Here is a 13,888-nt window from a genome sequence, read left to right as displayed (position 1 = left end):
GCAAGATAGTCTGACAGAATACTCCCCTTGATGGCTTTCTGGGAAGTATACTGGATGTCGTACTCTGTCAGTACCATTTGCCAACGAGCAACTCTTCCGGTGAGAGATGGCTTCTCAAATATATACTTGACTGGATCCATTTTGGAGATCAGTAAGGTTGTGTGAGACAGCATGTATTGTCTCAATCGCTTAGCAGCCCATGCAAGTGCACAACATGTTTTTTCAAGCATTGAGTATCTTGACTCGCAATCTGTGAATTTCTTACTCAGGTAGTAGATGGCATGCTCTTTCCTACCTGTCTCGTCGTGCTGACCGAGAACACAACTCATAGAATTGTCTAGTACTGTCAAGTACATAATCAGCGGTCTCCCTGGGACTGGAGGCATAAGGATTGGAGGATTCTGCAAATACTCTTTTATCTTCTCGAAAGCCCTTTGGCAATCATCATTCCACCTGATAGCCTGATCTTTCCTCAACAACTTGAATATTGGCTCACACGTGGTTGTTAGGTGAGAGATGAACCTTGCAATGTAGTTCAACCTCCCTAAGAAACCACGAACTTGTTTCTTTGTTCTTGGCTCAGGCATTTCCTGTATCGCTTTCACTTTGGCCGGATCCATCTCAATCCCTTTTCCGCTAACAACAAAACCCAGTAGTTTTCCAGATCTCACCCCAAAAGTACACTTGTTCGGATTAAGCCTCAGCTTGAATTTCCTCAAACGCTCAAACAGTTTCTGCAAATTCACCAAATGTTCTTCTTCTGTCTGAGATTTGGCAATCATATCATCAACATAAACCTCGACTTCATGATGAATCATATCATGGAATAGAGTCACCATCGCTCGCTGATATGTTGCTCCGGCATTTTTCAGACCAAACGGCATCACCTTGTAACAGAAGGTGCCCCATGGGGTTATGAATGTTGTCTTCTCCATGTCTTCTGGTGCCATCTTAATTTGATTATAGCCAGAAAAGCCATCCATGAAGGAGAATACCGAGAACTGAGCCGTGTTATCCACCAAAACGTCAATGTGAGGTAAGGGGAAATCATCTTTAGGACTAGCCCTGTTCAGATTCCGGTAGTCAACACACATCCGTACCTTTCCATCCTTCTTAGGTACTGGAACGATATTTGCAACCCATGGCGGATAATTTGTGACTGCTAGAAACCCTGCATCCAACTGTTTTTGCACTTCTTCCTTTATCTTGACAACCATCTCTGGTCTTGTTCTTCTAAGCTTATGCTTGACCGGAGGACAACCTTCTTTGAGCGACAAGCAATGTACCACGATGTCTGTGTCAAGCCCTGGCATGTCCTGATAAGACCAAGCGAAGATGTCAACATACTCTTGCAGCAATTCAATCAACCCCTTCTTCACATTGTCTTCCAAAGCGGCCCCTATCTTGATTTCTCTCTTGGCGTCCTCGGTGCCGAGATTAATCACTTCAACAGACTCTTGATGCGGTTGAATGACCCTTTCCTCTTGTTTTAATAACCTGGTAAGTTCTTCAGGGAGTTCACAGTCTTCATCACCCTCTTCTTCAGCTTGAAAGATTGGATTTTCAAAGTCGAAGCGAGCCATAGCAGAACCGTTATCAATAGGATCCGGTGATGTGCATCTGCATGAGTGATGGTATGTGCTTATGAGTGTGAACAAGGAATGAAAACTAAACAAAACATTGCCAAATATTTTTTGATTTTTGAAAACTGCAAAAATAGATAGACAGTGAACAAAATATTTGAATGCAAAAAAAGACGTCCTTTATTTATGATAAAAAAAATGCAAGTGTCACATAGATGAGCCCTACAATGAGTCATTATGCCATGGCGGAACGTAAGACTTGGATATGCATGAATAAACAAAGAAAATTACTCCTCCAGACAAGTGGCTTGGACAATCTCCTCAGAAGATCAATTGTTGAGAACTTCACCCGGGATCCTCGGACGCACCCAGTTATCGATGTCGCAATCACTATCCCCATCTTCATTGTTGATCGCAGAGACTAATTTGACTTCTCCTTTAACCATGTTAACGTTGGCTCCACCATGCTGGGGCATGGGATTATTGACGACATTAGGAGCTGGTGCAAAGTTAACGGCCTTTGAATCAATGAGGTCCTGAACTACGTGCTTAAAAGCTTTGCAGTTCTCAATATTGTGGCCAGGTGCCCTAGAGTGGAAGCTACACCTAGCGTTGGCGTCATAACCCACCAGAAGCCTACCAACGGGAGGAGCCAGAGTGCGCAACTTCACAAGTTGTAGTTGTTGAAGACTAGAAAGCAACTGAGCGTACGACATTGGAAGAGTGTCGAAACGCCGGTCCATCGTCCTTGGCCTCGGTTGATAGGCGGGTCTATTACCCGGTTGTTGTGGTTGGTACTGAGCTGGTTGATGTTGTGGTTGTTGTTGTTGTAGTGGTGCTGCAGCTGGAATGGTCACAGCCGCAACATACGGTTGCTGATGATAGTTCTGAAAGTTATTCCTCCGGTTATCCCTCTTTTGATAAGAAGATATGGCATCTGCATCCCCTTCTCTCCTCTTCTGTCCCTGAATGAACGGCTTCTTCACCCCTGATGAGGATCCATCTCCACTCTGGGTCTTGTATGTCCTCAGGTAATTCTCCACCCTCTCTCCGGTAGAGACTACATAGCAAAATTGGAGGCATTGCAACCCACCAAGCGCTCCAAATAAGGTCCGGGCAGAGTGTTCATGAACATGTTAGCCATTTCCTTCTCCAACATAGGAGATTGAACACAGGAAGCTGTTTCTCTCCAGCGTTGAGCGCATTCTCTAAAGCACTCATTGCTTTTAAGAGACGGATTTTGAAGTTGAGTTCTGTCCGGAGCCATGTCTGCATTATACTGATACTGCTTCACGAAAGCCTCAGCCAAATCCCTCCAATAACGGATGTGGGCTCTGTCCAGCCTCATATACCATTCCAGGGATGCCCCAGCTAGGCTGTCCTGGAAAAAGTACATAAGCAACTTTTCGTCATCGAAGTATGCCACCATTTTACGAAAATAGGCTTGAACATGGGTCTTTGGGCAAGAGTTGCCATTGTATTTGTCAAATATCGGGACCTTGAATTTTGGTGGCACCCTCACGCCTGGGACCAATCCCAAGTCAGCAACATCTACTCCCAGAGGATTCTGTCCTTCCACTGCCTTCAACCTCTCTTCCAATCTTCTAAACATGGGGTCCATACCATGATCCATACCAAAGTCTTCCTGAAGCAGGGGAAATTGATCGTCCTGATCATCATGAGCGGGTTGTTGACCGGAGGTGACATGTAGGATTGGGATAGGCCCCGGTCCATTGGGTCCATTAGCCTCTCCAGCTGGAGGATCAATCACCGTCTCTGGTTAAGCAGGGGGATTCCTCTGTATCATCTGCCTGAGCTCTTATTGTCCCTGAGCCACCCCTTGAACCACATCCATGAATTGATTCATGTGGATTTTCATCTCGGCGAACTCTGCCTGTAGGCTTTCCATTACTCTATGTTGGTTTCTGCGGGTACCGTACCGGTGAATGCCTGGGTCAGCTATCCTGATGATGGAACACCAAACAAACTGAGAACACTATGGCGGTACCTGTTATGCAAGACATGCTAATGAATATGTACATGCAGTGACATGTTTATCAATTCCAAAGGTATTCTACCCCCTTGATTCCAGTTTCTCAATAGATAAACGATGTAAAAAAAAAGACTAAGCCGTTGATGAGAACCAAGAAAATTCCGAATAGAATCAAGTAGAAGATATAAACCCCACATAAATGGATAAACATGTGTGAATGATTATGAATGCAAAATGATGTGATGCAAAATGATGTGAATACAGTGCAGTGGCATGGGAATCAGGATCGCTGTATCTGCTTGAACATCTATCAGGTTGCACTGTCTGGAGAGAAATTAAGAGCACACCAAACAAAGGTCATGGGATGGATCATGTTATCCTTAATATCAACCACCCATTTTAGTGGATTATGGTTTACACCTTATCAACACCCAAGTTTCATTGATATTAAGGATACCTGAGCGGATCAACCATGAATCAAGGGTTTGTTGCAAGTCACGAGCATGGAGTTTAGGTTAAGAACCACCCAAAAGGAGTGTACTAAGGTTTAAACCTGCCAAACATGTTCTACAAAAGGTTCCCATAGTCATAATCCCATCTTTCGGATATTATCGGAGGAACGACTACTCGTATTCCAAAAATATTCTCAAGAGAGACTCTTATGAGTGTAGTATTGCATAACAATCGTATCAAATCTTACACTTGAACGACTTTCGCACTGCGTCCTACGAATAGGCCAAGATGAGTTTGGTAAACTAAGGTCCTCGGCTTCTAAGGTCTATATTGGAAAAAGTAATGTCTAACCACAACTTACTTGTGTGACATTATTGATCTCAACATGACCTCCACCAAGTGAATGGGCTTGCAAGTCAACTTGCTAAGGAATAACTCCACACAAGTCGACAAGACTATGCCATTCTCCTAGCCTAAGTGCACTCGAGTTCGGGTATAGAACTCATCTCACAAAGATCACCAAGCAGCCATAGCCAGCCAACAGATACAACAATGATATGTACACAATGCAATAAGGTAAAGCAGGTAAATAAATAACTGTACAAAAGCATGAACATCCAATAAACAAACAAACTACAAAAGCTAGGAGGGACTCGCTTAGGGAAACCGGGTCCCCAGCAGAGTCGCCAGTTGTCGCAACCTGAAAAATACAGTGTGCGAAAAAACAACCGGCGAAAGAAAATGACAGAAGAGTCGCCACCGTGCGTTATTTATCCCAAAGGAAGGAAAGGAAACGCTCGAAGTAAACCTGAAAAGAGGAAAGGAAAAGACAAGGTCTCGCAACCAAATCTTGGGTTCGAGAGTCGGTTATGCGAAGGGAAGGTATTAGCACCCCTACGCATCCGTAGTACTCTACGGGATCCACTTTTGTAGTTCTTGTCTAAAGGGTGTGAGTTTATCTTGTGTTGTTTACTAAAAAAGGGGTTAAATGAAAATGACTCGCGCGGATGTCGCATCCACTGCATACATATCTCATCTGAATATGAGAATCAGAGTCTTCGTAGCTCGGCTACCTATGGGTTAAAGAGGAATGTGCTCGCTAAGACATCGCGTCTTATGCCTACGTATCTCATCTGGAATGAGAATCAGAGCAAGCCGTAGTTCGACTAACTACGGGGTTATGGATTGGGTTTTGGACGAACGACGTTACTACGCAATCTACCGGATGCTCGACCTTTGGAGACTTACTCACCTGTAGTAGAAGGAGTAAACATGTGTTTAGGAGAAGAAAAATCAATGAAGGGTTAGGGTTTGGGATGCTCATGCAAAAAGGCAGTCCTTGACGAAGGAACCGCGCTACCTGTGGGGATACGAACACATACAAAACAAACATGTATAAAGTAAATGAGCCAACAAGGCAATCAAAATAAATCTCCCAAATGGTATCCCACAAGCAAAGTGGAATATCCAGCGAGCTATCCCTGCAAAAGTCATGTGAGCCTTCACAAAAACTCAACAAAAGGGTTAGTGAAACACGATAAGCATTTTTTTCATGGATAACAGTATGTTTTCTCGAACCCTGTGGCATACATTTCAGAAATTAAACGATTAAGCATTCAGGGCATTATTTATACATTCATACATAATTCATCACACATTTAGAACATTCAAATTGAAGGCATAAAATAATGGGAATAGGGCAAACCTGATTGGAGAGCTTGATTGAAATTGAGTTGCACCCGTGAGGTTTACAAAACAATCTTTAGGGTTTACTTGAGCTGAAAGTGTGTGAGTCAGAATGAACCTTTCAGAGTTGCCTGGAGGTTGCTCTGAACTCTGTTAGCTCTTCTCTCACTATCTTTTTTCCAGGGTTCTTCTCTCACTATCTTTTTCCCAGACAGGGTAATAGGAATATAATGAATATTTGTTTCACTGAAACTCTAGTATTTATAGCCTAATATTGGTAGCTGTGGGCTCAGGTGAGAGAGGCCCAAGTCCAAAATTTTTCTTTTATTTATTTTTTTATTTTTATTTTTATTTTGTTTTCCGTTTTTTTTTTCGTTTTTTTATTATTATTTTTATTATTATTATTATTATTTTATTTTTATTTTTTTTATTTTGAAAAAAATATTCCGATTGCCATGATGAAATACAAATGCTAAATGACCTAAAAATGAATGCATGCATGAGGTGTAAAGCGTATGCTTCCAGGAAAAATGAAGGGTAAATTTTGGGGTATTACAGGTTGTCATGCCATTCTGCCTGAAAAATGCCGGAGCGACATATCAGAGGGTAATGAACTCAATGTTTCATGATTTTATTGAAGATTTCATGCAAGTATACATTGATGATATTGTGATAAAATCAAATGGTCGACTTACTCACGTCGAACATCTATGAAAGACCTTTTTAAGGATGAGGAAATGTGGATTGAAAATGAATCCATTAAAGTGTACTTTTTGTGTGCAGGCGGGTGATTTCCTTGGCTTTGTGGTGCATATTGAGGTATTGAAGTAAACCAAAGCAAAACAAAAGCCATTATGGACGTCGAGCCCCCGTTGACCAAAAAGGAGCTGCAATCTTTGTTGGGCAAAATAAATTTTCTTAGAAGATTTATATCAAATTTAAGTGGCAAGACTAAAGCCTTTTCACCACTACTTCGACTGAAGAATGAGGATTTCAAGTGGCAAGAAGAGCACCAAGAGGCTTTTGACAAAATCAAAGAGTATTTGACTAAGCCTCCAGTACTGGCCCCTCATGTTAGGAATAGGCCAATGAGGTTGTATATTGCAGCCTCATAATCGACTATAGGAAGTATCTTAGTCCAAGAGGATGAAAAATGTGTCGAAAGACCTGTGTATTACCTTAGTCGAATGCTTAATGATCCTGAAACTAGGTATAGTGATATAGAAAAACTATGTTTATGCCTGTATTTCTCTTGTATGAAACTAAAGCAATATATTAAGCCTGTTGATGTGTATGTATCTTCTCACTTTGATATTATTAAGCACATGTTATCTAAACCAATTTTGCATAGTCGAATTGGTAAATGGGCTTTAGCATTAACTGAGTACTCTCTAACATACGTGTCCTTGAAAGCAATGAAAGGGCAAGTAGTGGCAGATTTCCTTGTCGACCATTCAATGGTCGAAATGGCGTGAAATTACATAGACATAGTGCCATGGAGATTATACTTCGACGATCCAAGGCATAAGCATGGATCTGGGATAGGAGGAGTCATAATTTCTCCAGATGGAATTCCAGCAGAGTTGAAATACAGAATTGAAGGGGTATGCATAAATAATGAAGCAGAATATGAGTCGTTGATTACAAGACTTGAACTACTGCTAGAATTGGGGGCAAGGAATGTCGAAATTATGGGAGACTCTGAGTTAGTGATTAAGCAGGTATCAAAAGAATACAGATGTGTTAAAGAAAATTTAATCATGTATTTTATGGTTACCATCAGATTACTCAAGAGGTTTGAGCAAGTCAACCTCCAGCATATACCACGAAAAGAGAACCAGAGAGCAAACGATTTGGCGCAGGAGGCTTCAGGGTACAAAGCTTCGAGTGACCAAGATGAAGAAGAGGTCTAAGTAAGAGAGAAGGTACGAGCGACATTGTTATCACCATCAGATTTGTCGATTATAAAGTTGGGAGTTGTAGATAAATATCATTTTGAAATTCTGACCGTCGACGACGAGGGAGAAAGTGATTGGCGTAAACCACTAGTCGAATATTTACGCAATCCTATAGGGTCGACAGATAGAAAGGTAAAATATATGGCCCTTATCTATGTCTTGGTGAATGATGAATTGTTCAAAAAGACAGTTGAAGGAGTTCTACTAAAATGCCTAGGATAAAGTGAGGCGTTTGTGGTCGTGTCTAGTGTACATAGTGGAGCGTGTGGGGCGCATCAAGCGGTATTGAAGATGAAATGGCTCTTGATACGCTCAGGAGTTTATTGGCCTTCAATGTTGAAATATTGCATTGAATTTGCTAAAAGTTGTCAAGAATGCCAATTGCATGGGGGCATACATCATATGCCTGCAAGCGAGTTGCATGCAATTGTGAAGCTCTGGCCTTTCCGAGGATGGGCATTGGATGTTATTGGAGAAATAAAACCAGCTTCATCGAAACAACAAAGGTATGCTTTGGTCGATATCGACTAATTCATAAAATGGGTCGAAGCCGTAGTATTGACAAATGTAGACCAAAAGGCTGTAATAGACTTTGTCCAAAGTCATATCATCTGCAGATTTGGTATCCCAGAAACAATTACAACCGACCAGGAGTCAGTCTTTACTGGTCGAAAAGTGCAAGATTTTGCAAAAGAAGTGGGAATCAAATTATTGACTTCTACCCCCTATTACGCACAGGCAAATGGCCAAGTCGAAGCGGCCAATAAAGTGATCATTAGCCTAATAAAGAAACATATAGGAAAAAAGCCGAGAAATTGGCATAAGACGTTAGATCAAGCTTTGTGGGCATGTCGAACGTCGCCAAAAGAAGCAATTGGAACAACTCCATTTCGACTGGTATATGGGCACGATGTAGTGTTACCAGTAGAGATTCAGGTTTAGGCAGTCAGAACCCAAAGGCAATATGAAATACCTTCTGAAGATTATTGGAGCATGATGACGGACAAACTGGTCAATTTAGATGAGGAGAGAATGTTAGCCTTGGATTCACTACAAAGGCAGAAAGAAAAAGTCGCCAAAGCCTACAATAAGTAGGTGAAAGGCAAAATGTTCGTTGTCGACGATTTAGTTTGGAGAGTGATCTTGCCTATGGACAGAAATGATAGAGTTTTGGGTAAATAGCCCCCAAATTGGGAAGGACCGTTTAAGGTTTTGTAGGTCTTCTCTAATAACGCCTACGAGGTTGAAGAGTTGGCACCAGATAGGCGAATCTTGAGGGTAAATGGAAAATACTTGAAAAAGTATAGGCCTCTCCTTCAAGAGGTCAAGATTTTGACAGACTAAGTGACTGTTGAATAAACTAGGTTGGAGAAAACTATGTTTGAAACCAGCTATAAAAGGCATAGAAAATAAATATACACAGTGCTGAAATAAAATGATGACATAAAAAATTGGCAAGAAAAGCCATTGTTCAAATATTACACGAAAAAATAAAATCGGTCAAAGTTGGCCGAATTTGGATTGAAAAGATTGAAGCTCAAAGTTGTAATGGAGAGACGTAGGTTCTAAGGCGTCGGCTTGGACTTTAAGTTGTGCCAACTTGTTTTCAACAGTGGAGAGTTCTTCAGCTACCGCCAAGGCATCGCTAGTGGTCTGCTCCACAGTGGCTTGGGCAGGTTTTATAACCTGGTCGACAATACTCGACTCCTCCTCAGCAACTGACTCCAATTCAATGTCCAACGCAGCAATTTGATACCGAAGTTCATCAATTTGCTGGCGTATCTCAGCAGCCCTTGTTTGTTTGGAGGCCAATTCTTTTTTCTTCTCCTCAATCGTCCCCAACAATTTGGTGACCTCTGCATCGGCATTCATCACCAACTCCCATTTCTCCTTCAGAAAGGCCTCAATAGATATAATCTGGCGTTCATTTTCCCTAACATTGTCGAGATGGCGCAACATGGGAACCAAAAGTTGTTCTAAAGCGGCCGTTGCACGCTTAGCATATTCTGAAAGCTGAAGATCTTTAAGTTGGGCAAGCACGTGCAAGATCTCTGGGCCGACAGCAGGTTCATGCATAAGCACAGAAGGGAGGTATGGATTCAGGCGTGAAAACGAACATTGTCCATTAACGCCTTGGTTTTCGTCGCCTCAGAACCCATTTTTCCAGAGTGGTGAAGCTGCTCAGAGTCAGAAGAAGCATCACGTGATCTCACCAGGTTATGAAGCCTAGCAATTGCTTCTAGGGCAGAAGGCTTTATTGCCAGCCCCTGGGAAGATGAAGGAGAAGTAGTTGACAGAGGAGTAGTTTGAGAAGGTTGGTTTTTAGTGGTGCCGACATCCACTGGTCCCCTTGAATCCTGCAAAGGCAAGGAAGCTGAAGAAAGACTAGAGTCAGAACTAGTCAAACTGGAATCCGTGTGCGTTGCAGGACTAGTGACTGAATCAGAGTCACTGTCACTAATCTGGATAGGGAAGCCAATGAACTCACCAGCAGTGTCGATAGATTGTAGTGGGTGAGTTGGAGAAGAAGCCGACGACGAAGGAGTATAGTCGGTGACAGGGTGAGATGGCTCAGCAGAAGCATCAGCCAGTTGTAAGGAAAAAGATGTTTGTAAGAAAAGTCCAGTAATTCAATGGAAAAGATAGTGAAACAAGTGACTACCTGTGTTGGTGTAGGGGGGACAACCTCTGGATTTTCTTCCCCCAAGACAGCAGCAGCAGGGGTGCTGGTTGACTGTGAAGCCCCCACAGCTAGAGCGGGAGCTTTGTTAAGAATGGAAGTGTCGACCACAATAGTGTCGGCATCTAAAGCAGGAGCCTCTGGAGTGAGCACTTTATGGTGTCTCTTCTTCTTGGCTTCACCACTCCTAGAAGGAGAATCGTGCTTCTTCCTTTTGTGGCCCTGATGGCCTTTGGATTTGTGGGAGTGCTGAGAAGATGGTTGAGTCGGCTGAGAAGGCGGCTGCAGACATGAAGAAAGGTTATAAGCGGATATTCTAGTCAGAAGATCAGACAAGCCGACAAGAAATACCTCTGGTCCTGTGGCAGCAGAGCGTTTGTGTTTTTTGGATTTCTTGGAGTGAGAGGAGACATTGGGGTCTGTCAAACATGGTTGACCCTGCACATAAGTAAGAAGTTAGAGACCACATAGTGTTTTCCTTAGAAAAATCACAAGGATGAGTAAGACTGCTTCATGTAGGTGCATACCGAAAAACTGGGTTTTAAGAAAACTTGAGCAATAGGGCGCTCATCATTATCAGAGGATTTCTCAGGAGGTGCCTGCAAAAAGGGAAATGACGGTTAAGAATAAAAACCAAGACAAAAGAAAACGGTAATTCAGCCAGAGTCGAACCTGAGCCTCTTGTGTCGAAAGGGTGTGTTCGTTGGCATGAGCGTGATCCACAGGGTCTAGAGGGATCGTTGTAAAGAAACATAAAAAAGCAAGTAAGCGGCACAATCCAACGAAAATGAGGTGGTAGCTTTCCAGAAAAGTGTTACCAAGTTGTGTAGATTCGAACACGCTAACATATTGAGGATCAATATGAAGTGGCCCTGAGTAGTCGGGCAGATAATGCTTCATCGGGACCACTCTGTCAGCCTTTTTCTTATAGGCATTTTATACGTGTGAAACAGGACAATAAAACCACTCTGGAACCGAATGGCCAAAGGCCAAAGCCAAGGGGCTAGATGGCAAAGGAGGGAACTTGATGTTTCCAAAATGAAGGGCGTAAAGATACATGTCTTTCGCGTAACCAGGGATTTTAAGTTTTCGGAGCCTGTTGGTTACCTTCTCCTTTAATTCGGATGCGACCTCAAAGATGGTTCGACGAAGATTATCTGGTCGATATACAACTTGGAAATAGTTCTGAAAAGCGCAAATTTGTTTGGCATGGAGAGCCTTACACTTGGTCTATTTCGCCTGCAAATAAACAAAAGCCTGAGTTAGTTCAGATAGTTTGGCCTCAGGAGCGCCAATATAAACAACAAGATACGACTGCCACCAATCATCAAACTCTTTGGTGTAGAAGAAGGCTAGTCGAAAGGGAGTGGAGTGGAGCTTTGGTCGGTTTTCCCAGAGGGTCTCAAGATTTTCCTGGATCATACTCCAGGGTTGATCACAAAGGATATTTGTGAGTAATTCAGGAGAAGAATACATGGACTTGGGAATAAATCGGCAAAGGCCAAATTTTCTGGCTACCAAGTTAGGTTGATAAGCAATTAGACCAGGGTTGCTACCGGAGGTTTCAGCCGACAGAAAGCGAGAGACCAGAAGATGTATCCAGATGAGGAAGGTTTCATTTCTATGCTCATCTTCAGTCGGAGGAAAAGCCTTGGTGAGCCATGCAGGACCTTCAGTTCGACGGCTGAAAGGGGTCATAGAAGGAAGAAAATCGGCGCGGGTCAGCATGATGTTGAACAAGAGGCGGAATACATTGACGTCAGGAAAAGTTTAGTCGATGGGCGTCAAAGGGGTCAGTCGCTTCCAAATGAGGTGTCGTTCTTCTGGGGGACACGCAACCCTCCTCATCCCATAGGGTCCTATGTCCTTAGAGAAAATGGCGTTGAGCCACAGTTGTAAGAGCCAAAAGGGTCCATGGACCAAAACATTTTTCTTCTTTGAATTCTCAGGGTCAAAGAGATTGATTTGACAAACAACTTCAGACAAAGATTCATAAAAGAGAGGCCAAAATTAATTGGCCCAGAGCGATGTCGCGTTCTTGGTGCAGCTAGGTTGCCAAGAGAGCAAAATGTTTGGCTATCTGCATAGATCTGAAGCAGAAAACGAAGCGAGATAGCCATAGAGTCAGAAAAGCCACGTGTTCTTCAGTGGTCACAGGGCCTGAAGAGGTGGCATGGTGATCAATAAAATTGTTGTAGGTCGGCTTGCGAGAGTCACCAATGTCAAACCGCAGAGGGATTGGTGCTACGCCTTCGCAGTCGAAGACTTCGCCAGTCGGTTTTAAGTCAGTGATGGCAATAACGTCCAAGAGTGTCGGCGTAATCATGCCACACTTGGTATAGAAAGAGTTGGTCGAACTATCCCAAAATTGAAGGGCAACCAGTAACATGCCACAAGATTGAGGAGGGCCACAACGGGCAATCTATAGAAGGGTGTAGATACATGTCCTTTTCCAATGGTCGATTTTCTCTGTTTCCAATTGATTCATCCAGGCGTAAAACTTAGGACAGTTCTTGGGAGGAGCAGTCCTAAAATTCCTGTCGACATAACGAAGGGAAAAAGACTTTTGGGTAGAAACCAAGGGTTCAGAGAGATAACTGATGGGAAAAATGGAATCTGTTTTGGTTATCTCAAGGCGACGATTTTCTGGAAGAGGACCTAAAAACGCTAAAGGTTCGTTAGCCAAGGAGAAAGGGATCAATACCTGAGAATGCCAGATTTTTGCCTTCTCTTCTGCAAATGGAGGCTCAGGAACATACTCCTTACCATCAATGGTGAGAGGATGTGTGAGCTTAGCAGTGGAGGGAAATGCTTTACTTTTACTTGAGCTAGCCATGGAAGAAGTGGAAGTTTTTTTGGAGAAGAAGGGTTGCTCTTTTTACTAAAACGGAGTGCAGGAGATTATCGTTTGCTAAAGCAAAGGGCGAAAAAAGAAAAGAAGAAGAAGGAACAAGGGTTTTATAAGGGTTAAACCCTGAGAAAAGGAAGAGTGAACGTTTGATCTTCTATTTTCGACACGTATACCCATGTTCCCACGTATGCAAACACGTGGAGGAGAGAAGGCAGTTATGATGGTAAGCACGTCTCAATCATAAAGACGTGAAGTGATGGAGACGTGATTTTGTGCGTCTCGAGGAAAAAAGGAAATGTTCGTCATGATTATGTGACGTCATCAGCGTGGGGAAAACAGGTGTCCCACTAAGTAGAAGTGGAAGCAGTAAGGAGCAATTCGACATCTCAAAGATGTCATCATCTTACAAACGTCGGCATTCGAAAATGGCATCTCTGTGGGGCATTTTGTTACCACGAGAAATCTCTAAGGCATGTTGAAGGCGTAATTAATGAAAGGGTCTTGTGAATTTAGGGTTTATACCCCATCAAAGGATGGAGACGTGCCTGAGATAAGCAAGAGTTGAGAAAAACGTAAGTTATCAAGGGATGAAGCCGACAGAAGAAGCACGTTTGGTCAAAAAGCCATTTCATCGACTGAAATGAAGATTGGGACTTAAGGAATTTTGGGTTGTACCAAACACAT

At 42.8% G+C, this 13,888-nt stretch overlaps 1 protein-coding gene across 1 annotated transcript; it reads right to left on the bottom strand.

Annotated features, from left to right (window-relative positions):
• Positions 1 to 9,927: 9,927 nt before the first annotated feature.
• On the bottom strand, positions 9,928 to 13,189 carry LOC127135971 (uncharacterized). The gene is made up of 4 exons (XM_051062588.1): positions 13,058 to 13,189; positions 10,881 to 10,952; positions 10,162 to 10,791; positions 9,928 to 10,047 (listed from the first exon to the last, which is right to left on the bottom strand). Exons 1-4 carry the CDS (start codon positions 13,187 to 13,189, stop codon positions 9,928 to 9,930), a joined length of 954 nt encoding a protein of 317 aa, XP_050918545.1.
• Positions 13,190 to 13,888: the final 699 nt, after the last annotated feature.

This window comes from Lathyrus oleraceus, chromosome 4 (genome assembly GCF_024323335.1).
Source record: "Lathyrus oleraceus cultivar Zhongwan6 chromosome 4, CAAS_Psat_ZW6_1.0, whole genome shotgun sequence".
Classification (NCBI taxonomy): Eukaryota; Viridiplantae; Streptophyta; class Magnoliopsida; order Fabales; family Fabaceae; genus Lathyrus; species Lathyrus oleraceus.
The sequence above is the reverse complement of the archived record's forward strand: the minus strand, read 5'-3'. Positions and strand labels throughout refer to the sequence as shown.